General features: G+C 43.2%; 1 protein-coding gene across 1 annotated transcript in view; it reads left to right on the top strand.

Moving 5' to 3' along the window:
* Positions 1 to 27,707, top strand: part of GALNT2 (polypeptide N-acetylgalactosaminyltransferase 2) — a 216,683-nt gene that overhangs the window by 99,740 nt on the left and 89,236 nt on the right. Inside the window, 1 exon segment of the mRNA NM_001261355.1 lies at positions 14,027 to 14,120. Coding sequence (NP_001248284.1) covers positions 14,027 to 14,120 — 94 coding nt within the window.

The raw sequence follows: 27,707 nt of genomic DNA, 5'->3' as shown, positions 1-27,707 counted from the left end.
TGCAGTAGTGCGATCTCGGCTCACTGCAACCTCTGCCTCCCAGGTTCAAGCGATTCTCCTTCCTCAGCCTCCTGAGTAGCTGGGACTACAGGTGCCCGCCACCACACCTGGCTAATTTTTTGTATTTTTAGTAGAGACAGTGTTTCACCGTGTTAGCCAGGATGGTCTCAATCTCCTGACCTTGTGATTCTCCTGCCTTGGCCTGCCAAAGTGCTGGGATTACAGGCGTGAGCCAGCACGCCCGGCCTCTAGGCCCTTTTTCTAATTCCAAGGGAGAAGGGAGGCCACCTCAGATTCTCCAGTAGTGCCTGGACCCCAAACCTAAAAGCAGAGGCCAGCTCACACCTGTTTCTAGAAACAGCTTTTGTGTCTCCTGCCCCGTAGGTTCCTGTAGTGGCTTTGGGCAGCATTTGGAACCTCTGGCCAAATAAGATCCCTTAATGATGTGCAATACTGCATAAGGTTGAAGTTGCAACTTTAACATGTCTGTGCTAAATTTTTAAAACTATTCAACGATTCATGAAGATAATTTAAAAACATGAAAGTTTGAGAAGGAGAGCCAACACTCATCATTCTCCGCTCTTAACACAATCATTTTTATTCCTGTGCATTTCATTCCAGGCTAATCCATATGGATACAGATTTTTATATAGTTGTTTCATTGTGTACGTAAAATTTTGTCTCCTGCTTTTTCATTTAACATAAGCATTTTGCATGTGGCTCTGTGATCTTTATAATTTTAATGGGTGCATAATATTCTTTGAAGGGGCTGTTAACAGAAATTAACCTTGTGTTGGTGAATGTTCCAAGTTTCTTCTGTTTTTTTCTCTTATAAATAATGCTGCAGTATTTGTGCATAAGATTTATTCCTTATTTTAAGTTAGTTCACTGGGATAAATTCACAGAAGTGAGATTTATTGGCTTAAAGATTTTCAGTCGCTTTCTAGTTCTTGATGTTGGGTGCCAAGCCAAGTTGCTTTCCGATAAGATTTAATTTACACTGTGTCCTTTTGCTTTTAAAATGAGATAGTGATATATCTGCAGCCTGTGTTGTGATGCCAGATATTGAGATGGTATGGAAACTGTCCCAGCTGTTGAAGGCAGAGAATGGGCATACAAATGAGTGGCGCCAGAGGTAGGGGATCTCACAGCTTATCCCTGGGTGGCACTGGTCAACCTGTCCCAGGGCAGCACTCGAGAGGGAGGGAGGCCCTCGGGGTGGCCAGAGCCCCTGGAAAGGGCTGGTAGATGCCTCACAGGGCTGGAGGTTTCTGTATGGAGTCCTGTTGTAGGTCACTTATATTAGGCATGATGTGAACATGCTCCGCTCAGCTACTGTGATCTGACTGAAATAACCTTCTAAGAAAAGAGCTTGCAACTGTGGAAAACCACTGTTTTGGATCAGGTTGACATGGAGTCTGGGCTTCAATGGGACTGTATGAGCCACCTTAACCCCTGTGTTTACATGTCTTTAAAGTGGGCTAATAAGGCATGACAGTGTCCTCTGCACAAATCCTTTGTGAAAGAAGAATTTGTAATTAATAAAAAAAATACCTTTTGAAAAAAAAATTGGGACAGTCCTTATAGGGTTTTGGGGTAATAGTCACACAGCTAATAGCTGCTGAACCCTGAGCAAAGAAAATGTTAATGAAAAATGTACATTTTAAATGAATAAAAAGAAACATACAGTCCCTATGTATTGCTCGTTTGTTAGAAACTTTCAGACACTCCTCCCCGCAGCGTCACTCGTGAGTTTCTTTTTCTTGGGTGCAGATAGCACTCATTTTGCACGGTATGCCTCACATGGTGTTTCTCGTCTCTAGCTACTTTCACCATCTTTCCAAACATCCCACGTGGGTCACATCCTTTCACTAACTTTGAAAGACTGTATCAGGCCTTTTTCAAACGTCTGCTGTATCAGTCCTCAGGCTGCACAGCCTCGGCCTTGCCGTGGAGAGATGGTGGCAGGACAGTGGACTCCAGGGATTCAGTGAGCACGCAGACGTGTCTTCTCTCCCTGCTTGCTGTGACCAGCGGTGTGATGTGCTGGTCTGTGCCCTCCGCTGTCTCCCAGGGCAGCTTGGGAAAGCCTCTCCTCTCCCTGGACTTCCCTGCTTTCTTCCCTTTTCCCAAAATCCAGGTCTAATTCTAATGGTCCCCAGAGAGAAGTCAGCTGAAGTGTGAGGTTTCTCCCTTTGAAGAGAAGGGGTAATTGCTGTACAGAGAACCTCAGGCTGGGGGAGAATTGCTATAGTGGGGGAGTTGTGAGGAGTAAAAGAGAACATACTAGTACTAGTCCTGGGGTGGGTGTTGAATAAGCATTAGTCCCTCTCACTCACACTTGGGTTGGCTGTGCTGCGGAATTTCCAACTCTGTAATGATTTGTGAGGAGATAAGTCAGGGGAGAAGCTTAATTACAAATTTTCCATTTCGTTTGTAACCCTCAGCTCTCTTGGGGCTCTTTGCATATCATTCTGAGACTCATTTTTTTTCTTGGAGATGCTCTTCAAAACAGAGTCAAGTGTTTTATTTTTTTGGTGGTGGGGGGTGACAGAGGGTCTCTTACTCTGTTGCCCAGGCTGGAGTGCGATGATGTGATCCTGGCTAACTGCAGCCTCAAACTCCTGGGCTCAGGTGATTCTCCTGCCTCAGCCTCCCAAGTAGCCGGGACTACAGCTGTGCATCACCACACCTGGCTAATTTTTAACTTTTTTTTTGTAGAAGCAGGGTCTCACCGTGTTACCCAGGCTGGTCTTGAGCTCCTGGGCTCAAGCTCTCCTCCCGCCTTGGCCTCCCAAAGTTCTAGGATTACAGTCGTGAGCCACCACTCCCAGCCTGGAGCCAGTTCTGACTCAGTGGTTACAGAGCTGGCCTAGGAAGGAACCAGTTGTATGGAAGTTAGACCCTCACCGGAAGGATTTAACCAGATGGTCATGGGAGATGGCGGCACCTACTGGTGACAAGGAGCATTGCACTTTAGTTCTGTGAGACCTGCTCATGGGCTGAGGTGAAGTGGGGAGGAAAGCAGCTTTGCAGGTGTATTGACATGGAGGTCAGGGAGCTGCCGAGCATGGAGGAGCGTGGTGGTGATAGGAGGAAGGGGAGGTGGAGCAGCAGGGATGTGAAATGTGCAGGGCTGCAGCCTGGTTGGCTGATGAAGCTGCCTCCTGCTGGCCTCCCCGCGGCTGCTCTGCTACTGCCCTTGGGTCCTGCTCATCACCAAGTGCTGCCTGAGGGCTTCACCTCTCTCCTCCCACCTTTTTTTCTTACCTATTAGCAATGATTATTATTTTTAAATTTTTAAAATGCAATTGATTTTTACATAAGTCACAGGAGAAAGAATTTTCTAAAATACCCCCCCTTTTTTTTAAATAAAGAGACATTTTCTAGTCCAGTTTGCAGAAATTCATCATTTTTCTAAAGTAAGAGAACCTGCTTCAGCTGTGGTTGAGAAACCCAGAACAAGAAGTGAGCTGCAGCTGAGAGGGCTTTGTGTGCCACCCCCTGACTGGGGAGGCGGTGGACTCAGAGCAAGTGTTAGAGAATGGAGCCATAAAAGACTCCTTAAAGTGTCAGGCGCTCAGCTAACTTAGGGCTAGAATTATATATCATCTCTTAAAGGACCTGCCGTTCTTGCCTTCAGGAATGGGAAGTTATCACCAGGAGCTAAGAGCTGACCTGCTTCATAAACTCTTATTTAGACCTAGGAATGAGGAAAAGCTGCAAGCGAATGGCATCTCTTGTGCTCACTTTCTCTGGGCTACCTTCTGCTTAGGTCCTCTCTGCCGAGCACAAACATTTAGGATGGTCTGGCAGCTCTTGAAGAGAGGAAGGTGGTGTGGAATAGATTCCTCTGAGGCCTTGCCCCTCATGTCCCCGGAGCTGAGCTGATTATTCTCATTGGGAGATTGGCTTTCGAGTGAGCATTTATAAAGAGATTTATACCTGAGTTTTCTTGAATGAAGAGGGAGGGGAGAGGGCTTCAAGTTGCCATTAAAAATGAACAGGCACCCTAGAAATACATGGTTGACAGATGTTGGTCCAGGAGTTTTCAGTGTAATTGCTTTCCTGTTAGGTAAATAGGATTATGCACACATTTTTGTAATTTTTTACAATTTTATTTTTTTCTAGAACAGTTTTAGACTTACAGAAACATTGGGAACATTGTGCAGAGAGTTCCTATATATCCCATACCCAGTTTCCCTGTTATTAAAATCTTACATTAGTATGATTCATTTATTGTAAAGAACCAGTATTGATATTTATTAACTAAAGTTCTCACTTTATTCAGATTTTTTGCAACATCCCTAGTGTTCTTTTTCTGTTTTAATATGTTATTCAGAATACCACATTCCAGTTAGTGATCATGTCTTCTTACTGTGACACTTTTTTAGACTTTGCTCTTTTTTTTTTATGACCTTGACAGTTTTGAGGAGACTTGCTCAGGGATTTTTTAGAATATTCCTTGTCTGGGGTTTGTTTGATGTTTTTTCTCATGATTAGATGAGTGTTATGGGTTTGGGAGAGGAAGACCACAGAAGTAAAATATGCATAAATTCTTAAACAAGTTGGTGAATGAGTTAATTATGGAGAAGAAAGGAAGTTTAGTAGCACTGAATAATAACTGGAAGAGGAGTAAAGGCTGGATTCTCAGATTGGAAGAAGGCAAGTTTAATGTTCTTAATGATGGGACTTAATGTCTAACTTGTGTCATGCCTTATAGTTCAAAGGGGATGGGATAGAATTGTTCTTATATTTCCATGTTATATCTTGGGAAACTGAGGCTCAGAGAAGCAGCCTGAGTTGCCTAAGGTCATAGAAATAGACCAGGATTTACTGGATGTGCCGATGCATTTGCAAACCATTCCTAGTTGCATTTTCTATGCCCAGAGGTTCTAGACTCAACTGGCTGGGTCACTGATGGCCATTTCATCTGTGCGTAGCTGTAGGGATTTAAATAGGAAGATTTTTGTTAAATGAAGGCAGTTGACTGACTGTACATGGAATGAATGTGCAGGATGATTCACCAGGCCTTCTGCCTGTTAGAGAAGTTAAATGGTTGAGGATGAATAATTACGCGATTGTAGTTCATGACTTCAGCACAAGTCATTAACAGTTCTCAAATGTTGAGCAGCCCCACGTTATTCCCCACCAGCCTATTTTTCTCTGAGGTTCCACAGTAAAATAAGTGAAGTGGTGACCTTTATCGTAACATATTTTTTCTTTGTGAGCAAGTGGAATACGTATAAAACAGTTTGTGACTTTGAATCCAACATAGAAATTTGCCCTCCTCTCATTTTTGCAACATTGAGTTTCATAAACCAAATTGGAGTAGTGAAAGTGAAACTGGAAATGCATGGATGAACCCAGTGGTTCTGAACACTGAGAACTGCCTGGGAGTTTCTAGAAAAACCCCCAAGGCTGGGTCCCATTCCCTAAAGTTGTAATTATATTGGCCGGGGCAGGAACAGGCCTTGGGAAATCCAAAACTTGGCCTTTCTGTCTTGTTCCTCACTGTACACTACCCAGGTCTTCATTCTTAAACCTTTCATATCTTTTGATTCTTGCCCAAGTAAAGGTTTTGGGAGCTGTTGGGCTGGAGCTTTCAAAGCTTCCAGTAGGCTGATCTTACTCCTCTACCTGTATTTTACCTGTTCTTACTAGGTGATGGAACTAGGAGGGCCCATGGCCACTTCTGCTACATGTGGCAAAAATGTGCTTCAAAAATATTTGAGAGACTGAATGAAGCCTGTCTCTGGTCTCTAAAGTATATTATGTTCCCTTTCTATTCTAATGATGAGTAGGAGGAAAGATACCACTCTTTCTTGTAAACCAAACGGTTGTTGCTTTCAATGGGAATTTTTATTAAGAAGCAAAAACTCATCTCTTTTATACATGCATGGATACCAGTGCTTTACACAGTACAGGCTTCTGGTTTTAAGAGAACTTTTGCCATGGTTCAGAGTGATCTTCTAGCCTAGTATATTAGTTTGTTTTGCATTGCTCTAAAGGAATACCTGAGACTGGGTAATTTAGAAAGAAAAGAGGTTTATTTGGCTCACGGTTCTGTAGGCTGTACAAGAAACATGGCAACAGAATCTGCTTCTGGTGAGGACTTCAGGAAACTTTTAATCATGTTAGAAGGTGAAGAGGAGCAGGTGTGTCACATGGCAAGAGAGGGAGCAAGAGAGAGAGGGGAGGAGGTACTAGGTTCTTTTAAAGGATCAAATCTGTGTGAACTATATCCTTTACCGTGGGGAGAGCACAAAGCTGTGCATGAGGGATCCACCCCCTGGGACGCAAACACCCCCTCCAGACCTCACCTCCAACATTGGGGATCACATTTCAACATGAGATTTGGAGGAGACAAATATCCAAATGAAATCACCTAGTTAACGCTGGTGGTTTTATTCAGGACCGTTTCCCAGTGAGTTAAAATTAATTTTGTGAGTTTATAAATAGGTCACACACCCTATTTGGAAAGTTAAAGTTTTTTTGCCTTCTTGTGAGAAGACCTGAAGATTATTGCTCTACACGGTCCTGGTGGAACACCAGCCTTGAAGAATTAGAAATAATAAATAGTCCTTCTGCTTCTCCCATGGGTCACTTTATAGGGAAAATGCTTGATTAGGGGAGGTCTTGGTCTTTAGCAGGAAACTTAAGTCTACTCTAAAAATTTGCTTTCGAGTAAACAGTGTTTTAGTTAGTTCGTAATGTCTTAGCTTGGCAGCTTAGCTTTGTCTTCCCTTTTAAGAAATGGACTGTGAAATATAAATTATTACCTCATTTAAAAATATCCGGCAACCTGTTTTTTTTTCCCCCAAAACTTGAGGGTTTCTGTATGGATTGGCTGTAGGAGTAATTACTGAAAAGTCATCAAATAACAATGAAAACTAGACAATTGATGAGAAGGGAATCAAGTAGTCATTCAGATGGTATTTTTGGTAATTTAATCTGCCTCTGACCATATGGTCTAGTCAGCTGAAATAATTTAACAGTGACAACATATATTTCAGTAAGCAGAGATTAAAAACAGCCCATTTATTTTCTGTTTTCTCCCACAGTAATATTTTTATATCTCTGTTAACAAATATGATGCTCGCCATTTAAATTATATGGAAGCAGCTTTGGATGATTTAGCAATACACATAACATTTATTCTTTGTTATTATCTAGTTTTATGTGTGTAAGCATGTTTATTTTAGTGGTGTTTCATAATTCAGAAATGTTACCAAAGGTGGTAATTGTGTTTATATTGGACACGGGTAAGACGACAGCGTGAGATGAAGCAACACTTTTGCTGCACAGACTTGCTTTTGTGACTCAACTCTTGAGCTTCCATCACCTCACAGCCCCTGCCCCTCACCCCTGCCCCACAGAAATGACTGGCTAGGTACAGCAGGCTCTGCCACTAGCAAGCCTTATGGCATTCATAAATGTAGTGGTTTTAGAATATTCTAAATATTAACCAACTTTTTATTATCCTCCTCTCTAAACTGGAGGCTAGTCTCAGCTCCACCAAACCCGATGTCACGTGAGCTGGACATGGTGACTTATTTCTAATGAACAGACTATGACAGAGAGACAGTGAGACAGTAAGTGATTTCTAAGACTAGGCCACAAAAGGCATCAGGGAGTTTCCCTTGCTCTTGTATGTACCCTCTTCCTCATATTCGTTGGGGAAGCCAGCCACCTCTTGGGAGGACTCTTAAGCAGCCCTATTGGATGGACCCCAGTGAGAAACTGGGGCCTCCTGGCAATAGCCGTGTGAGTTACCCATCTTGGAAGCAGACCCTAGCCCTAGGCAAACCTTCAGACAACAGCAGCCCTGGCCAAAATCTTTGCAGCCTCATTGGAAATCGTGGGCCAGAACCATTCGGATTCCTGACCCTCAGACGCTGTGTGAGGTAATAAACATTTATTGTTTTAAGCTACTGAGTTTTGAGGTCATGTGTTTTGCAGCAGCTGATAAGTCATGTAGCCCTTCTGGATCCTTTTTTTCCAATCCTCTGGGAAACCAGTGGTTGGACTGCACAGCGCCCTGCACACACAGATTTGATCAATAGTGCCTAAGGGGCCTGCTCCTCTTCCAGCCACTGTACCTCCTCACCCCCATGGCACCTTTCCTCCTCCACTCCCCTGACCACCTTGCCTTTGGCAACCGAGCCAAGAACACTTCTTATTTTTTTCTTATTTGGATCAGAGACAGATTATACTGGGAATATTCTATTAACAGTTAAACCTATATTTACACTTAATTGTTTCCATAACTATTTAATAAACTCACCTATTGGGTTTAGTACTCCTGAAAATATTGTCATAGTATTTAGATGTCATTGCTATTTTATCTACTTAGAAATAGGATGAATTTGAGCTGCTGTGCTCTTTGATTATGGCAGGTAAGTAGACGTCGCTCAGCTGTGGATTCCCATCTGATTGCACCCATGGCCTAGTTTAATTCCATTTGTGCCTCTGTTGTGTGCATTTGTAAGAACAACATGGCCAGATACATATTTTGAAGTTTTGGGATACATAATTTTGAACCAGATTAAAATGTCTGATGACAATAATCACTACCAGTGGGGTAAGTTAGTAAGTAGGAGAGTTCTCATTAACTGGCCCAGATGCCATTTACAAAGGGAGAGAAGACCACAGTGCCATACTTTAGGGCATCTAGGTCTTTCCAGAGGCTGCGTGTGGATGCATCCAACACTCTAGACCAAGGGGTGATGCCAGGCAGGGCAGCAGTGTTCTCCTGCCCCGCGTTTCTCATTTGGTTGGCAGGGCATCCTAGACCCCCGGTTAAACTTCCCTGATGGAATGCAGTCTTTGGTCAGAGCTGCCGAGCCCTGCCTTGTCCACACTTTCCCGAAGCACCATCTGTCTGTGGGGTAATCATTCTGCATTCACTGTCAACATCCCTCCTTTGAGGGTGGTGGAAACAAAGCAGAGATGGGTCTGCATCCTGGGAAATCAAAGCAGGCTTCCAAGATCACAGGCTTTGAATTCTCTGTAACTTTTGACCCAGCATAAACCACATCATTACTTCTCTAATCTCAGCAGTTTATACTTGTCACTAAAAAGGGGACCTGTCTGTCACGGCATCATTTTCCCTTTAAAAGGGAGAAAACACACAGATCTGTTGGTAGCACAGCCAGGATACCAGTGGCTACTGGGCGCAAGAGCCTTCTTCATACATTTGCATTCAGTACATTTCCATTTTTGAGCAGCGCTGACACTAGTGTAAGTCAGTCTTATAATGTATGTAAATGTATGGGAGGGGGATTGTAACGAAAAGCTTCCACTGCAGAGTAGGCGAAGCCGGGACAATCAATCTGAGTAAGTAGGGCGAGGTGTTTTTTTTCAGCTGCATTTATTATTGAGCAACTACCATAAGGCCACCAGCGCACTTGGTACCATAAGGATACAGAAGGAATATGACGGCTTTCCTACCCTCAAAGAACCTGTAATCTTTTTGAATATCAAACATGGGCGAAGCAGGTAGCAAATGTAAAAGAACCTCAAGTGCTAACTGAATGTATCGCCTACACAAGAACGCTGGGCAGGCAGGGACCCGCTGGGCAGGCAGGGACCCGCCGGGCAGGAGGCATTGAGCCCAGCCTTCTAATCTTAGAGAAGTTAGACTTCGACGCCCACTGCCATTGGCAGAGGCATGGCTGGAACCCAAGGCTCTGGCTCTGAGGCCAGCGCTGCTCCCCACGTGCCATGTGGGGTCTCCTCCTTTCCCGCTTGTCCCTGCAGCGTTGGGCTCTCCTCTCCCCTGCACTGACACCCCACCCTCCCTGGGTGGTCTCTCTCCTGCTCACCAGTAGCTTTAGTTACCCTGAGCCTTTTCACAACCCCAGATTTGTGCCTCCATCTGTTTGCAGATGCCTCCTCTTGGTATCTCTTTGTACCTTCATCCTTTCCAAACCGAACTCCTCTTTATTTCCTAGCATTTCTTCTTACCCTACCCGGCAACTTTCTTGTATTTCTTCTCGGTGGACATCACACCTGCGTAGGAAGTGCTGCAGTCAGAAACATGGGGCCATCTTTGATTCTTCTTCCCCCTCGCACTCCTCCTGCTGCACTGCCAGCCCCTCCTAGCTGCACCTGTCTCCGCTGTGTCCCTCTGGGACCGGGACTGGGTCCAGCATGCCATCTTCCCATGCTGCATTACTGAAATGGCCTCCTGGGCTCTCTCGTGTCCTCTAGTCTGCCCTCACCTTGTAGCCACAGTGATGCTTCTAGAATACAGGTCTCAGACTATCCTGCCACTTGCGTGCCTTCCTGTTTTTGATCTTTCCCTTGTTCCACATGTCTGGTACACCCACCACCACTAGTCCCCGTTGTTCCTTCTTGCCTCCCTTTGGTCTCCACCGAAGTACTGCTTCCGCGCACAGCCTTCCTGGGGGCCCTGCTCTGCGCAGGCCTGTGTCTCTGGGCCATCATTGCCCGCGCTTGTCTGTGGATGTCTTTGCACAACACAGGCCAAGGTGCCTGGTCCCCACTGTCTCTCTAGGAACTGACTTTCTTAATACCAGGCCAAGGCCCTCGGTAGGGGTGGGGAGAAGAGAGTGGGACAAGACAAGCAGACAAGCATCTACAGACCAGTGGTGGGTTGAGCTTGGGTGCTCTGTCAGCCAGCGAACCTAGTCAGCCATCTTTGCAGGAATTTATTACTAGTGACCAGACATATTCTGAGATGAATGGTTAGTACAATGTCTTAACTGAACTTTGGCTGTTTAGTTAGGGGAGAAATGAAGCTGTCTTATCTGGAGGCAGTACAGCTAAATGACTGAGACCATGAACTCCAGCCCTGAGTTCCCCAGGGTGTGGATCCAGCCTCATGTGAACACTAAACTTCAGTGCCTTGGCTTCCTCACCTGTAAAATTGGAATAGTAATAGCATTGCAGGAAGATGAGCGTATGTGCAGCGTCCAGAGTGGGGCTTGGCACCTCATAAATACTGTGTTAGGCAGCAGCCACCACGGTGGTTCCTGCTTTTCATTGTCCTCCCCTCCCCCTCCTTCCCCTCCTCCTCCTTCCCCTCCTTCTTTGCCTCATTCTCCCCTTCCCCCCCCTCTCCCCTCCTCCCCCATCCTCCTCCTCCCCTTTCCCCTCCCCCTCCCCTCCTCCCCCTCCCCATCCTCCCCCTCCCCCTCCTCCTCCTTGGGGGCTCCTCCTCCCCTTCCCTGCTTTTACTCTAGGAGCAGGTAGTTAAGATGATAATCTGCAGTTTTTGACCTGGAAGTCCAGAACAAAACAGTCCTCTGTGAGTGACCTCCTAGAAATGTATTCTTGAGTTTTTATGACATTTTGAGAATCAAGTTCTTATAATTTAGTTTAAATTGAGCCCTAGCCTGTCATTCCCACTCTGACTTACATAAAGGGCCAGATTTAGCTTTTTACCAGCTGTGTAACCTGGACAAATTGCTTAGCCTATCTTATGTGTCCTCATTGTAAGACAGGAATTATAAAATGCAGGAATGAGAGAGGGTCTATGCGCAATGCTTGGCGCATAGTAGGTTTTCGTAAATGGCACGGCTTGTTCCATCTGCTTGCTACCTTGTCATGGCCTAATTATATGGGCATGAACTCACCCTGCACTAGTTTTATAGTAGGCGTCGTTGACTGGAAGGAAGAAGGGAGATTGAGGAATGCTCACCCTGCACTAGTTTCATAGTAGGCGTCACTGATTGGAAGGAAGAAGGGAGGGTGAGGAGCATTACTTATGGGCAAATCAGTCTTATTTGTGGGCACACACAAAAAAGTTTATTTTCTGGGAAAACACTGATGGTTGACCTGCAAATGTCCGATAATGACTACAGACAATGACTTTATTTTTATTTATTTATTTATTTTTTTTTGAGATGGAGTCTCACTCTGCCGCCCAGGCTGGAGTGCAGTGGCCAGATCTCGGCTCACTGCAAGCTCCGCCTCCCGGGTTCATGCCATTCTCCTGCCTCAGCCTCCCGAGTAGCTGGGACTACAGGCGCCCGCCACCTCGCCCGGCTAGTTTTTTGTATTTTTTAGTAGAGACGGGGTTTCACTGTGTCAGCCAGGATGGTCTCGATCTCCTGACCTCGTGATCTGCCCGTCTCGGCCTCCCAAAGTGCTGGGATTACAGGCTTGAGCCACCGCGCCCGGCCAATGACTTTATTTTTACGTGTAGAAAATATGCTAGGGTCACCAGCCCCACTGGCAGTGTTCACTTTTGATTTTATTCAGCTACAAGTTTAAATGGTTTGATCCATTAGCTGGTGTACGTAGGAGGCCAGATGCCTGTGGGGTGGGGGCTTGAGAGGTAGGAATTATCAGCCACAATGCTACAATCAAGCCTCAAAATAAAAACTAATGCTTAATTAAAAGTCTGCACAGTGTGACTGTAGTAACTTCATTTTGCCGATTTAGTATTCACACGTATCTCCTTACTTTGTAAAGCCAGTTGGTGGGTTAAATTCTCTCGCTGTTGCCTATCTGCCAGGGTTCCCACAAAATCACTGCCAGTAGTAAATTGAAAATTTCTTTATAGCCAAGTAATCTCAAAAGCTAAGTCATAACTACATCTTTTCCAAACTTTTTTGCAGTAAAAATTCTTTAAATGGGGATACAGCTGCATTTTAATACATTTGTTGCAGCGTGGGATAAGACTTGCAGAAGTACTTGGGGCACTTAAAGGCCAGGAAGGCGGTTCTGCTGGGTGGGTGGGGCTCAGACCCCCGGCTGCAGAATGGTTTCTCTCACCATCCCCCCAAGGCTACAGTTCTTCCTCTTCTGCCATTTCCATGGCAGCCCCGATGTGATAAACCCAGCTGTATCGCCTCATTAGAGAAGCAGCGGAAGGAAAAGCTGGCCGAGAGATGGGGGAGGCTTAGGCACAGTTTCTCTCTAATTAGCGTACCTCTTGAGTAAAACTGCAGATTATTGGCAGAGCAAGTTGCATTTGGAAAAAATGTGTCATTTGGCCCAAGCCCTGAGGTTTACCCTTCTGCAGATCTCACTTTACATTTTAAGTAAAGAACCGAAACGTCTCCAGTGGTGAACTTGTGTGCAGCATGCAGTCCACACTGGTCTGGAGGAGTGCTGGTGGAATGAACCCTTGGAGATCTGGTCCCCCGCCCCGCAGGGAGGGATTACTGCTGCCCTTCAGCCTAATCGCATCTGCTCAGGAAAATGGCCAATTGACAATGCTTGGCTCACAGGAGTCTGGTGGGAAAATTACTAGCCTTGAGTTATTTCTGATTTGGGTTATATACAGAAACCTTTCTTATTTTAGTCACAGAAATCAGATTCCAAGTGGTGGGAAAATATATTTAGCTCTGTGGTCGTGCAGTTGTTATTTAGTCTGATTTAATGTTGATAAATTAGAGTAAATTGTTTGCCCAGATGAGTTGAATAAATTCTGCCAGAGCTTTTACCTTATTCTGGTTTCACATTAAGTCCTTAATATGTATCTCTGTTTCAGTGGCAGTCCTATTAGAGTAAGCCCTAGAAAAAGCTTAGTGGCCCTACCGCCTGCTCTTGTGTTAGTCAATGGAATTAAATCATTTCACACTCTCTGAGGAGAGCTCAAAGGAGCCCTTAGGGAGAATCTGGTCCTAAGATGTCTATAAACCACCTAACATGTCTGGAGAGCTACCTTCATTTTAATGGTTTTAATTTAACCACTCTAGAATTATTTCATTTAATCCACTTCCCCTATCTCGCTTCTCCACCCTCACAAATCCCCAAAGCCCTGGGAGTTTGTGGAGTATTTCCTTCCCACAGATATGCAATACAAATATGAAATGGAGAGAGAAATGCAAACCCTTGGGAAAGGTCATGCCCATACTTTTCTCCCCTTACATCTTGACTCCCTAACAATTTCTGGGGTGTGGGGTCTTTAAGATGGGCCCTCCCTCCTACTCATCAGTGCATCCCCAGGGCCAAGTGTTACTCTCCAAAGACTCAGTGTGTATTGAACTGATGAATGAAGGTGTGCTTGAAGAACCAGGCAACTCATTCAGTGTCTTTGTTCCCCCAGGAGGACTGGAATGAAATTGACCCCATTAAAAAGAAAGACCTTCATCACAGCAATGGAGAAGAGAAAGCACAAAGCATGGAGACCCTCCCTCCAGGTACTGCCAGGGGCCAGGAAGCCATCTGGCTTTGAGCACGTTGTTGGGAGTGGACTGAGCGTGGCTCTTGAAGCAGATGGTCTGTGGGGAGAGGCTGGATTCCATAGGTCAGCAGGAGGCACCGCCCTAGAGCACTGCTTTGCCGACTTCCACTAGACCGATTAGTGGGTGGTCAAGTTAAAACTTTAATGGGAGGTGACCACAATGTGTTGAAAGAGAAAATAAAAATAGAATGAAGTAGAAAGTATATTTTAGTATGTATTAGTTCATGAAATATTTTTAATAGACTTTATTTTTTAGGGCAGTTTTAGCTTCAGAACAAAACTGAAGGGAAGGTACGGAGAATTCCTGTATACCTCCTGCACCCCCATCCCCAACACACATACAACCTCCTCCATTGTCAGTATCCCCCAACAGAGTGGTACGTTTGTTACAATCCATGAACCTGCATTGACACATTATCATCACCCAAAGTCTGTGGTTGACATGAGGGTTCACTCTCGGTGTTACACATTCTGTGGGTTTGGACAAATGCACAATGGCATTTACCCACCATTGTAGTATCATACAGAGTCATTTCACTGCCTTAAGAGTCCTCCATGGTCTACCTGTTCATCCTTTCCTTCCCGCCCCAGCCCCTGGCAACCAGCGATCCCTTTGTTGCCTCTGAAGTTTTGCTTTTCTAGAATGTCATGCAGTTGGAATCATAGGGTATGTCAGCTTTTCAGATTGACTTCTTTCACTGAGTAATATATATTTAAGTAATATATATGTATTTTAATATATTAATATAATATATTAATATTTAATATACATTTAAGGTTCCTCCATGTCTTTTCATGGCTGGATAGCTCATTTCTTAATGAATTAATAATATTCCATTGTCTGGGTGTGTTAGTTTGTTTATTCACCTAGTGAAGGACATCTTGGTTCCTTCCAGGTTTTGGCAATTATGATTAAAGCTACTATAAGTATCTATGTACCCGTTTTCAAGTAGACATAAGTTTTCAGCTCATTTGGGTGAATACCAAAGGGTATGATTGCTGGATCGTATGGTAAGAGTATGCTGAGTTTTGTAAGAAACCGCTGAGTTGTTTTCCACAGTGGCTGTTGCATTTTCCATTCCCACCACAGTGGGTGAGGGTTCCTGTCGCTCTGCATCCTCACCAGCATTGGGTGGTGCCAGTATTCTGGACTTAGGCCACTCTAATAAGTGTGGAGTAGTATTTCACTTTTGTTTTTATTTTCAATTCTCTAATGACATATGATGTTGAGCATCTTTTTATATGCTTATTTACCATCTGTATATTTTCTTTTCTGAGGTGTTCAGGCCTGTTGCACATTTTTAATCCAGTGGTTCATTTTATTATTATTGAGTTTTAAAAGTATATATTTAGGATAATCGTCCTTTATCAGATATGGATTTTGTCAATGTTTCTCCTAGTCTGTGGCCTATCTTCTCATAGTCTCAAGACACTCTCTCACTCTGTCGCCCAGGCTGGAGTGCAGTGGTGCAATCTCAGCTCATTGCAACCTCTGCCTCCCAGGTCCAAGTGATTCTCCTGTTTCAGCCTCCCAGTAGCTGGGATTACAGGCATGCACCACCACGCCCAGCTAATTTGTGTGTTTTTAGTAGAGATGAGATTTTGCCATGTTGTCCAGGCTGGTCTCAAACTCCTGACCTCAGGTGATCTGCCCGCCTCGGCCTCTCAAAGTGCTGGAATTACAGGCGTGAGCCACCACGCCTGGCCTACTTTGGTGTTTTACATTTAGGTCTGTGATTCATTTTGAGTTAATTTTGTGAAAGGTGTAAGAGCTGTGTCTAAGTTCTTTTTTTTTTTTTTGCATGTGAATGTGCAGGTCTTCCAGAAACATTTGCTGAAGAGACTCTCTTCTCTCCGCTTTATTGCCTTTGCTCCTTTGTCAGAGATTAGTGGGCAGTATTCATATGGTTCTATATTGGGGCTCTTTATTTGCTTCCATTGATCTATTTGTCTGTTATTTTGCCACTACCACACTGTCTTGATTACCATGACTCCATGTAAAGTCTTGAAGCCGAGTAGTGTTAGTCACCTTTGTTTTCTTTCAAGGTAGTTTTGGCTATTCCAGATCTTTTGCTGTTCCATATAAATTTATAAATTTTATAATCAGTTTGTTAAGATCCACAAAACAACTTGCTGGGATTTTGGCACAAATTGCATTGAATCTATAGATCAAGTTGAGATTAACTGACATTTTGACAATATTGTCTTACTCCCCATGAATGTCAAATATTTTTTCATTTAATTCTTCTGATACCTTTTATCTGAGTTTTGTAGTTTTCCTCATATAGAATTTATACATATATTGTCAGATCTGTACCTAAGTTTTTCATTTTGGGAGTTTCTAATGTAAATGGTCTTGTGATTTTCACTTCACATTCCACTCGTTTGTTGCTGGTATATAGGAAAGCAGTTGACTTTTGTATATTGACCTCACATCTTATAACCTTGCTGTAATTGTTTATTAGTCCCAGGAAAATTTTGTTCATTGTTTCAGGTTTTCTGCATAGACAATCATGTGATCTATGAACAAACAGTTTTATTTATTTTCTTCCAATCTTTATACTTTTTTTTTTTTTGGTCTTATTTTATTAGCTAAGACTTCCAGTACAATGTTGAAGAAGAGTGATGAGGGGTCATCTTTGCCTTGTTCCTGATTTTAATGGGAAAGTTTCCAGTTTTTCACCATTCAGTACGATGTTCGCTGCAGGATTTTTGTAGATATTCTTTATCAAGTTGAGGAAGTTCTCATATATTCCTAGTTTGAGAATTTGTAACATGAATGGGTGTTGGATTTTTTCAAGTGCTTTTTTTTGCATCTATTGATATGATCATGTGACTTTTCTTCCTTAGCCAGTGGATATGATGGATTATGTTAATGGGTTTTCATTTGTTGAGCCAGTCTTGCATAACTGGCATAAATCCTACTTGATCATGGTGTGTAATTCTTTTTATACATTGCTGAATTTGATTTGCTTTATTTTGTTGAGCATTCCTGCATATGGTTGTATGAGAGCTACTAATCAGTACCCTTCATTTCTTTCTTCTTCTTTTTTTTTTAGAGACAGGGTTTCACCATGTTGGCCAGGCTGGTCTTGAACTCCTGACCCCACGTGATCTGCCTGCCTCAGGTCCTCCCAAAGTGCTGGGATTACAGGCGTGAGCCACCACACCCAGCCATACCTTTCTTTTCTTAAAATGTCTTTGTCTGGTTTTTGGTATTAGCGTAATGCTGGCCTCATAGAATGAGTTAGGAAGTATTTCTTCTGCTTCTCTCTTCTAGAAGAGATTGTAGAGAATTGGTATAATTTCTTTCTTTAAATGTTGGTCAGAATTCATCAGTGAACACACCTGGGCCTGGTGCTTTCTCTTTGGGAAGGTTATTAATTATTGATTCAATTTCTTTAATAGATATGACCTATTCAAATTGTGTATTCTCATGTGAATTTTGGCAGAGTGTGTCTTTGGAGGGAAATGGTCCAGTTCATCCAGCTTATTGAATTTATGGGCATAGAGTTGTTCATACTATTCCTTATTGTCCTTTTCATATCCATGGGTTCTATAGTGATATCCCCACCTTCACTTCTGATATTGGTAAAGTGTGCCTTTTTTCTTTTTCACTTAGCCTGCTTAAAACTTCATTGATTTTATTGATATTTTGACAGAACCAGCTTTTGGTTTTATTATTTTTTTCTTTCTATTGATTTTCTGTTTTCAATTGTATTGGTTTCTGTAATAATTTTTCTATTATGTCTTAACTTTGGATTTAACTTTCTCCTTTTTCTAGTTTTTAAAAGTAGAATCTTAGATGATTGATTTTAGATCTTATTTTCTAATATATGCATTCAATACTATAAATATCCTTGCAAGCACTGCTTTTGCTGTTATCTCACAAATTTTGGTAAGTTCTGTTTTCATTTTTAGCTTGGAAATTTAAAAAAAAAATTTCTTGAAATTTCTTCTTTGACCCCTGTGTCATTTAGAAGGGCGTTGTTTAGTCTCCACATACTCTGGGATTTCCCAGCTAGCTGTCTTTCTGTTATTGAATCTAGTTTAATTATATTGTGTTCTGAGAGCACACAGTCTGATTTCTGTTCTTTTCAATTTGTTAAGGTATGCTTTATGGCCCAGAATGTGGTCTCTTTTGGTGAATGTTCCATATGAGTTTGAGAAGAATGTGTGTTCTGCTATTTTTGACTGAATTAGTCTATAGATGTCAATTATATCTAGTTGATTGATGGTGTTGTTGAGTTCAACTCTGTCCTTACTGAGCTTCCTCTTGCAGGATCTGCCCATTTTTGACAGAGGACTATTGAGGGCTCAAACTATAACAGTGAGTTCATTTATTTCTCCTTGCAGTTCTATCAGTTTTTGCCTCATGTATTTTTATGCTCTTTTTAGGCACATACACATTAAGGATTGTTGTATCTTTTTGGAAAATAAACTTTTAAAAAATAATTGTGTAATGCTCTCTTGATCCCTTAAAAATGCCCATGATCTAAAGTGTACGTTGTCAGAAATTAATATAGCTATTCTTACTTTCTTTTGATTAGTCTTAGCATGATAGATCTAACCTTTCTTGGTAAAGGCCATTCTTTAACATTTTACTTTTGATCTATGTGTGTTATTTTATTTGCAGTGGATTTGTTGTAGACAGCATATAATTGGGACTTATTTTTTGTTTCTCACTGACAATCTTGGTATTTTCTTTGGTGTATTTAGACCATTGATGTATAAAGTGATTGTTGATGTATTTAAATTCGTATTTACTATATTTGTTATTGTTTTTTATTTGTTGCCCTTATTCTATGTTTGTACTTTTGCCTTTCACACTTTTTCTGCCTTTTGTCATTTTAATTAAGCTTTCTGTATAATCCCATTTTCTCTCCCTTCTCAGCGTATCTATTATATGTCTTTAAAAAAAATTAGTTTGTCTTCTTTCAGATAACACTATACTGTTTCACAGGTAGTGCAAGTATCTTATAATAGCAAAGTATTCTTGATTCCTCCCTCCCATCCCTTATATCATTGCTGTAATTCATTTACTTACACATAAGCATAGGTATATAATATATAAAAGAATACATGATAGAATATATTGTTGCTATTATTATTTCAAACAACCCATTATATGTTCAATTAAGAATAAGAAAAATAGGCGAGGAGCAGTGGCTCATGCCTGTAACCTCAGCACTTTGGGAGGCCAAGGCAGGCGGATCACCTGAGGTCAGTAGTTCGAGACCAGCCTGGCCAACATGGTGAAACCCCGTCTCTACAAAAAATACAAAAATTAGCCAAGCGTGGTGGTGCATGCCTGTAATTCCAGCTACCTGGGAGGCTGAGGCAGGAGAATCGCTGGAACCTGGGAGGTGGAGGCTGCAGTGAGCCGAGATTGTACCACTGCTTTGCAGCCTGGGTGACAGAGCAAGACTCCAAATCAAAAAAAAAAAGGAAAAGTTTTTATTTTACCTTCACTTATTCCTTCTTTGATGCATCCTTTCTTTGTGTAGATCCAGGTTTCTGATCTATGTTATTTTCCTGTGTTTAAAGAGCTGCTTTTAACATTTTTGCAAGGCAGGTCTACTGACAACAAATTCCCTCAACTTGTGTTTGAGGAAGTTTCTATCCCGCCTTCATTTTTGAAGATCAATCTTAAAATGGTACAGAATTCTAGGTGGTGATTTTTTTTTTTTCTCTGAGCCCTTTAAATATTTCCCTCTCCTCTCTTCTTTCCTGCATGGTTTCTGAGAAGACATTAGTTGTAATCCTTCTCTTTGCTCCTCTATTGATAGGTAAGGTGTTTCTTTCAATATTTTTTTCTTTATCTTTGATTTTCTGCAATTTGAGTATGATATGCCTCAGTGTAGTTTTTGGAGCCTTTATACATTCTTTGTGTTCTCTAAGTTTCCTTAATTTGCGTTTTGGTGTTCAACATTAATCTGGGGAAATTTTCAGTCATTATTGCTTCCAGTATTTCTCCTATTCCTTTCTGTCTTTCTTCTCCTTCTGGTATTCCCATCACACATCTTTACACCACTGTAATTGCTCCACAGTTCTTGGATATTATTTCAATTTTTTTCATCTTTTTTGTCTTTGCATTTGAGTTTTAGAAGTTTCTAATGTCATGTCTTCAAGTTGAGAGATTTTTTTCATCAGCATGTCCTATCTGCTAATGAGCCCGTTAAAGACATGCCTTTCTCTACATTGTTTTTTATCTCTAGCATTTCCTTTTGATTCTTTCTCATAATTTCCGTTTCTCTGCTTACCTTATCTCTCTGTTCTTGTGTGTTATCTCCTTTTTCCATTAGAGTCCCTAGCATATTAATCATAGTTGTTTTAAATTCCTGATCTGATCATTCCAACATTGTTCTATATCTGAGTCTGGTTCTGATACTTGCTCTCTTTAAACTGTGTGTGTGTGTGTGTATGTGTGTGTGTGTGTGTGTGTGTGTGTTTAACCTCTTAGTGTGCCTTGTAATTTTATGTTGAAAACTGGATGTGATGGACTGGGTGCACGGGACCCTGGTAAATAGGCCTTTAGTTGTGCCATGTTAAGCTGTAGTGGGAGGGGAAGCTTACTATAGTCCTATGATTTGGTCTCATTCTTTTCAGGAGCCTTTGTGCCTGGGCTGTGAACCTCACATTTGCTTTTCAGCTTTCCCTTCTCCACATCCTTAGGTGATACTAAAGTCTAGCAGGGGCTGATTATTTCCTGTCCCTCAGATTGGACAGGCTCTGATGAATGCCAGCAGTTTAGTGCCTGTTTAGATAGTTTCTCCCGAGGGCAGGCCTTATTAATAAGAACACAGCGCCCTGGCGTTTCAAAATGGTTATTTTCCCCTCTCCCTGTTGTAAGCATGAGGGGATATTTCTCCAGTGTTCACTGTGAGGATCTGGTAGAGCTCCAGGAGGTAAAACTCACACAAATATAGCCGCCCACCCCTCCTCCACCCCCATGACTGGGTCCCCCTGGAGTTTTTAGTCTCTTAGGCTTGTCCACAGTGAGCCTCCAGGAATTTTCCACTCCAGTTTAGGTTGTCCTACCCCCGTAGTGGATCTTCAGGGGTTTCTACTTACAGGCTTCCGCTCCAGTGAGTTGTGATTCCCTGTATTCACCTGTCCCATTTTGCGGGGCTGTGGCTTGTGACATTTCTGCAACAGATCCAAGACAGATCTCTAAGAAGTGCTGATTTTTCATTTATTCAGCTTTTTACTGTTAGGACAGAGTAATGACTTTCAAGCTCCTTACATGCCTATCGGGAACTGGAGGTCCGTTTATGAAGTGTTTGCTTTGGTGGTGAGAGTGGTGGTGAGAGTGATTGCACGTTCTTGACTGTGGTGGGACAAGCCTCACCCCAGGGAGTCCAAGCTCCTCCTTCGTCTGTGCTCTCCCCTGCATTGTCCCAGCTACACCAGATGCAGGTATGTCAGTGTCTCCTCCAAGAACTCTGACTGGGCGCATGCATGCAGTCAGTTTGTGTGTTAAGTCGGCCTCCCTGTCATCTTTCCAGCTCCTGGATGAGTCGTGAAGCCCTGAGCCATAGTTCTTTCATATGTAAAGTAAACATTGCCCACACAATGGGGAGTATCTGAATAGAATGGTTAACTAATATTCCTTTGTTATAATAATAGGAAGCCAGGATATACACATCTGTTGTGTGGATTAATGAGAGACTTCCCATGAATTATCTTCTATTAAAAACATACAGGTGTTCTGATGGTTTTCAGGCAAATAGAGAGAGGGAGGGAAAAGCCATCTTCAGGTCATAGGCTGGATTTGACCATTAAGAGTCACATCTTATTCAAAATCATTTGAGTGCTCACATTGACTCTGCCTTTCATATCCTTAACTGTTGCAAACAGTTGGTTTTCTTATCTTCAAAGAGATCGGAATGTACTGATTTGCCTGTCTTTTGAGTTATTAGTAGTAATTTTTGATAAATGCACAATGTCTTTTTATTTTGCCGAAGGGCTTTCTTTCCTTTTTATGTTGAAACCATTTTTCTTACTAAACCAGCATGCACGTAATTTTGTTTTGTTAGAAATTTTTTTGTGATTGAAAAATAATTTTCCCTAAGCATGAGGAACACAGCTAAAGTTTTATGGTTTGCAAGAATCCACTGGCCATGGCACTTTCCAGTGTGTCAGTGGGTTGTTCAGGAAGCTCAGTGGCTTCTTGTGTTCTCTGTGTTGGGCATGTAGCAGTTGTAGACAGATGGGCGGGAAGACATGACACCAAGCTGAATGCTTTTATGGCCACAGAATCCACTGACGGATGAAGGAGCCAGATCTAATAGGGCAGAGCAGTGATGTTCCAGGCCAACAGCCTCCAGTTTTCTGACCGCACGCTCTATGAGCAAACATGTATTTAGACCACCCCCAACACACATAATGTATTGAAATGCTCACTTAGGAATTACATGCATATTGACATACGGATCTATTGATACATTCTAAATGAAATGGGATAGTTCCCTTGACACCTTCACAGGACTCAGCCCACAGCCCTCAGCCCCTCATGGGAGGGGTAGCACACAGGTGAATGGGTGCAGGGGCTGAGATGAGTGCTTTTGGGCACTGGCAGAAGTAGAACTCTGTGCAGCCCCCCAGCAGCATCTGGGTGGGGTACCTGTGACCCCTGGCGCCCCATAGGACATATGTTACAGTGTGCTCTTTGATTTGCTGTCCACGGATGACTTAACTGTTAGATCAGTGCAGGGTCAGGGTGACAGCCTTTTGCATCCACCCTCTTGGTACCCGAATTCTTGTCCCGGTGTCCGGGAAGAATCAGGTTGTGCAAACAAATTGAAGGATGGTGAATGTGGAGGACTTTATTGAGTGCTGGAAGTGGCTCTCAGTGGGATGGGAAGCTAGAAAGGGAATTCTTCTCCAAAGTCCCGCTGTCAAGCTGTCTGTCAGAAATCAAGCTGATTGTCTCCAACATCCGGCTGTTTCTTCTCTCCTTCTCTGTTGCTCTGCGGGTAGGGCCTGGGGTTTTTATGGGTACAGGATGGGGGATGGGGCGGGCCAGGGTGGTTTTGGAAAAGGCAATATTCAGGCAGGAAAACAGAAATGCATGTTCTCACTTTGGGTCCCCTGATTCCAGGCTTGAGGGTGTGGCCCTCGCCAGGGACCGCCCTCTCCTACCCAGTATTTCCCTGCCTCCTGTTTGTATCATAAAGTGTATTTAAAATAAGCTATTATAAAGGATGAGGAAAATACTTGACAATGTCTGTCATTTTCTTTCTTTGCCTCAGAAGATTGTCTTGTGTGGCCCCACTTTGGATACTACCACTCTTGGGGCTGCCATGGTCACAAAAACCCAGATTATTGTTTTAACTCTATTTCTTGTCTCATTCATCATACTTTGGGGAAGAATCTGGAATTTGGATAAAGTATACCACCCAAGTGGCAGTCCCAGCTGGAAGTCATGGAATGGGGACAAGAACAATAACCTGGGAGCACAGGATCAGGGTTCAGAACAAGGATAATGACCGGGAGCTCTAGGCTCAGCTGTGCCACCAGTCCTGTGGCCTTAGAATATTTAGGGAGTATTTGGGTTTTATTTTCCTCATCTGTAAAATTTAGATACGTTCTTGCTGTAAAACTCTTCAATTTTGTTAACTCTGTCTTCCTATTTCCCTTTAATCTCTATTCTCAGATTAGAATCAACAATTTTATTTTCTTTTAGATGCTGTAAAAATATATCTCTATAGTTCCCCCCAGCCTCATACCACATTTCAGGTCTACTGTGGATGAGTTTTTGCCCATAAACTCTTGTGACCCTTGCTTCTATTTCAGCGTCATGCTTTCTACTTGGAACCACTGAACTTTTTTTTTAGTGTTGGTTTTTAAAATATTGTCGTCAAATAGAGTATGTATATTAGTCAATATTTTGTATTTTGGAAATCTATCTGATAGAGAAGAATCTCATTTTTTCCCCTTGGTGTGGAAAAACCTCTGGATTGAAAAATAAGTTTCTCCCTGTAATTGTCCATGAATCTGACCAGCCAGCCAGCTGGCAGAAGGGGGTCCGGTAGAGGAGCAGGGGCCAGTAGAGGAGCGGGGCCATTAGAAGGAACAGGGGCAGCTGTAGGGGCTGGAAGGCCAAGGTCTGCCTCTGAGGACAGCTGTTGATGAGGTTCTTGTTGGACATCTCTCACCCTCTGGTCAACGTGGCCTTTTGAGGCAGATTTTCTCTATGCCTTTATGAGACCTTAGTGTCATTCTTGTATTCCTTAGTAACCTTGTGTAAGGGCCTGAGGCTTAGGAGAGACGTGGGTAGGGAGAGAGTTCAGAAAGGAGAGTCCTGAGGCCATCGGGATTCTCCTTGAGGCCCCTCCCCATCCTGGTCCTGGGCTGTGTCTTCATCCCAGCCACCCCTCCCGGATGTGTTGCTGGTTCAGTTATCCCAGACAGTGGATTTCTCAGAACAGAAATTGCTGATGTTCATGTAAAGATGAATGAAACGGGAATGATGAAATGTGTTAAGAGAACTTAAATCCAGGGTATGAATTGCCACTGATCCTAACAGAGATGTTTTAGCTTTTCTACTTCCCACCTGCCGGAAGAAAGATGAGATGAACCACTTGTGTTATTTGTTCAGCATTGCTGCAGCATCAGAGAGAAATGTTCCCCGACCCTTTGTTTTTCTAGGTGACTTAATGGGTTCTGGCATTGTGCATTTATCTTTTTTAATTGTAAAAAGATGCATAACGCTAAAGTTGCCAGTTTAAGCGTTTTTAAGCATACAGGTCCGTTTTCTTTAAGCGCATTCACAATGTTGTGCAGTCATCACCACCATCCATCTTTAGAGCTGTCTTCATCTTGCAAAATGGAAACTGTACCTGTGCAATACCAATGTCCCACTCCTGCCTCCCGCAGGCCCTGGTATTCCTGTTTCTATGAATTTGGTTCCTCTGGGTCCCTCATATGAGCGCAGCCTTACAGTACTTGTCCTTTATCTCTGGCTTGTTCACTTAGCGTAATTCCTCCAGGTTCACCCATGTTGTAGGTCAGAATTCCCTTCCTAGTCTCTGTGAACCATGTGCCCTGTGATACATGTTGTCTGGGGTGGAACCGTGTGACACTTGTAGGGAGCGAAATCTACATAGGTCTCCATGAGCCAGGCCTGAGGCCAGTGATCTACACAGTGTTGTCATAAGGAAAATATGTGGCTGTCAGTGTCTTCAGGGAAGCATCTTTTAAAAAGCAAGCAATATGTGTATTGTAGGTTTTAGAAATTCAAATAAGCCAAAATAAGAAAATTATATTCATAATTCTACCATCCAGAAATAACCACCATTCCTCTCCCACCACATGTGCCTCCATACTTGCCCTGGATGCATACCCAGGTCTTGTGCTGCCCCCATCGCTGAGACGAAGGGGTCTCCTCTGCATGGGATGTGCCGAGACCCAGGCACTTGAAGCCTCAGGCCCTGCACGCAATTTCTTAGAGTTGGCTCCTGGGACCAAATGCTCCTGAAGCATTTGGCCTCTCTGACAACAGGTCCTGAGTTTTATCCCACATTCAAAGTTCAGTCTTTCCATGAATTTCTATGAAAATTCAGGTCATCCACAAGGTGACTAACATTTCAGTAGATTTGGGGGATTTGCTGAGACGCTTCTCCACACATGCCCATCTCTCTTTCAGAGCCCCTCATGGGCTTTGGCTCCCTGATCAGGGGGCCACCCTCCTCTCTCTTCTCTCCTGAAATGGGGCCTTTTCCTACGGGCAGTCCCCTACCATCTGCTTTCAGCTACATTTTTACAAATACAGCACCGTGGTGTGCCTTCTCCGCTTGGGCCATATATCGGGAACTCCTTTTCATGTCCATAAACATCTCCTGTAGCATTTTAATGGCGGCAACATCTCCATGGCCGTCGGCTCATTGAACTTATTTTTTGTTGTGGGACATAAAGAGGGGTTCCAGCCAGTATCCTGAGAGGTAAATCTTTGTATGTCCATGATTATTTTCTTGAAATGAATTCCTAAAAGTGAAATTGCAGGGTCAATGGCAGTGCATGCGTTTTTTAATATTGGTTGCCATTTCGTCTTCCGTGGGGGGCCTATTTTCTTACTCTAGCCAACATTGAAGAAGAAGTCTTCCATTGTCTTTCTCCCGTTCCAACAAGCAAGAAAGTGGAGACCAAGGGCTGAGATCAGTAACCAGAAATGTAATGGAGCTGTTTAAAAATAGTTATCTTAAGCTTTATTAGTCGAAATACAACGTCCAGAAGCAGTCACATGACATCCAGTGTTCTCTGGGCTGCTGCCCCATAGCCGGAGTGTTTTGTTCTCTTCAGAGCACAGAGTGTTCAGGGAAGATGATAAACTGGTTAGTCCGGCTAGCAGTGACTTTGATTTTGAGGAAGCGGAAGCAGTGTCCGATGAGGAACACGTGCAATAACTGTGGATGTTTTTCCAGAAGGGCTTCCAAGGGGAAGTGGGAGCGTGATGCCCGAATATTTGAAAGGCTACCATATAAAAGAGGTCGGTGACTTTTTTTCTCTTTTTATTTGAGACTTCTGTTTTCTGTATTTGAGCAGAAGTTAGAGGGAAGCTGTTTTTTGTTTCTGCTGTTTTGAGACAGGGTCTCACCAACCCAGGCTGGAGTGCAGTGCTGCAATCATAGCTCACTGCAGCCTCGAACTCCTGGGCTTAAGCAGCCCTCCTGCTTCAGCCTCCCACATAGCTAGGACTACAGGTAGTAGTCCACCATGACAGACAAATTTTTAAATTTTTCTGCAGAGACAGCATCTCGCTGTGTTCTCCAGGCTGATCTCGAACCACTGAGCCCAAGTGATCCCCTGTCCTCAGCCTTCCAGAGTGCTGGGGTCATAGGCATGAGCCACTGTGCCTGTCCAGGAAAGAGTGTTTGTTTTCATCTGAGGAAGCCCCCACCAACAGTTCTCACTGTGCAGTGAAACAGCTGCCTTTTGAAATGGGGGGGCTCCCCGTGCTCAGCACCTCTTAAGCTGTGGCTGGACACTGAGGACTGTAATGGAGAAATTTTCACACCTGGAGAGACGATGTCCACAGTTCCTTCTGAATCCAGCAACAGGTGGTGCCAGGGTTTCAGAGACAGGAACACGTGCTCTCAAAGTCAGAGACTCAGTCGCTCCAGGGTGGAGACAGGACTGGCACTGCCACCTGAAAGGGGGTTGGGCAGCTGGGAACTGCACAGGCATGCGGGGTTGCTTTTTGGTGTTTCACTTCAGTTTCCCCCACTTAAAAGTGAGTTGTTGGGTGCAGTGGAGGGAACACAGATTGGGCATAATTAGGAGTTTGAGTTGTGGTTCCATCATCTTACAGCTGTGATATGTTGGATAAGTTTAACTTCTGTGCCTTAGTTTCCTAACTTGTAAAGCGGAAGCCATCATATTTGACATGGTTATGGTATGGTGTGGACAAGGTCCTGTATGAAGTAGCAGACCAAGTAGTCACTGGTTAACAGATGCTCTGTTTCTCTCCTTCTGTCTTTTTCATCTGTTGGCTGGGATGCTGGGCAATAGATTCACTTTGATATTATTTCTGATATTTAAG

This window comes from Macaca mulatta, chromosome 1 (assembly GCF_049350105.2).
Source record: "Macaca mulatta isolate MMU2019108-1 chromosome 1, T2T-MMU8v2.0, whole genome shotgun sequence".
Taxonomy (NCBI): Eukaryota; Metazoa; Chordata; class Mammalia; order Primates; family Cercopithecidae; genus Macaca; species Macaca mulatta.
The sequence above is the reverse complement of the archived record's forward strand: the minus strand, read 5'-3'. Positions and strand labels throughout refer to the sequence as shown.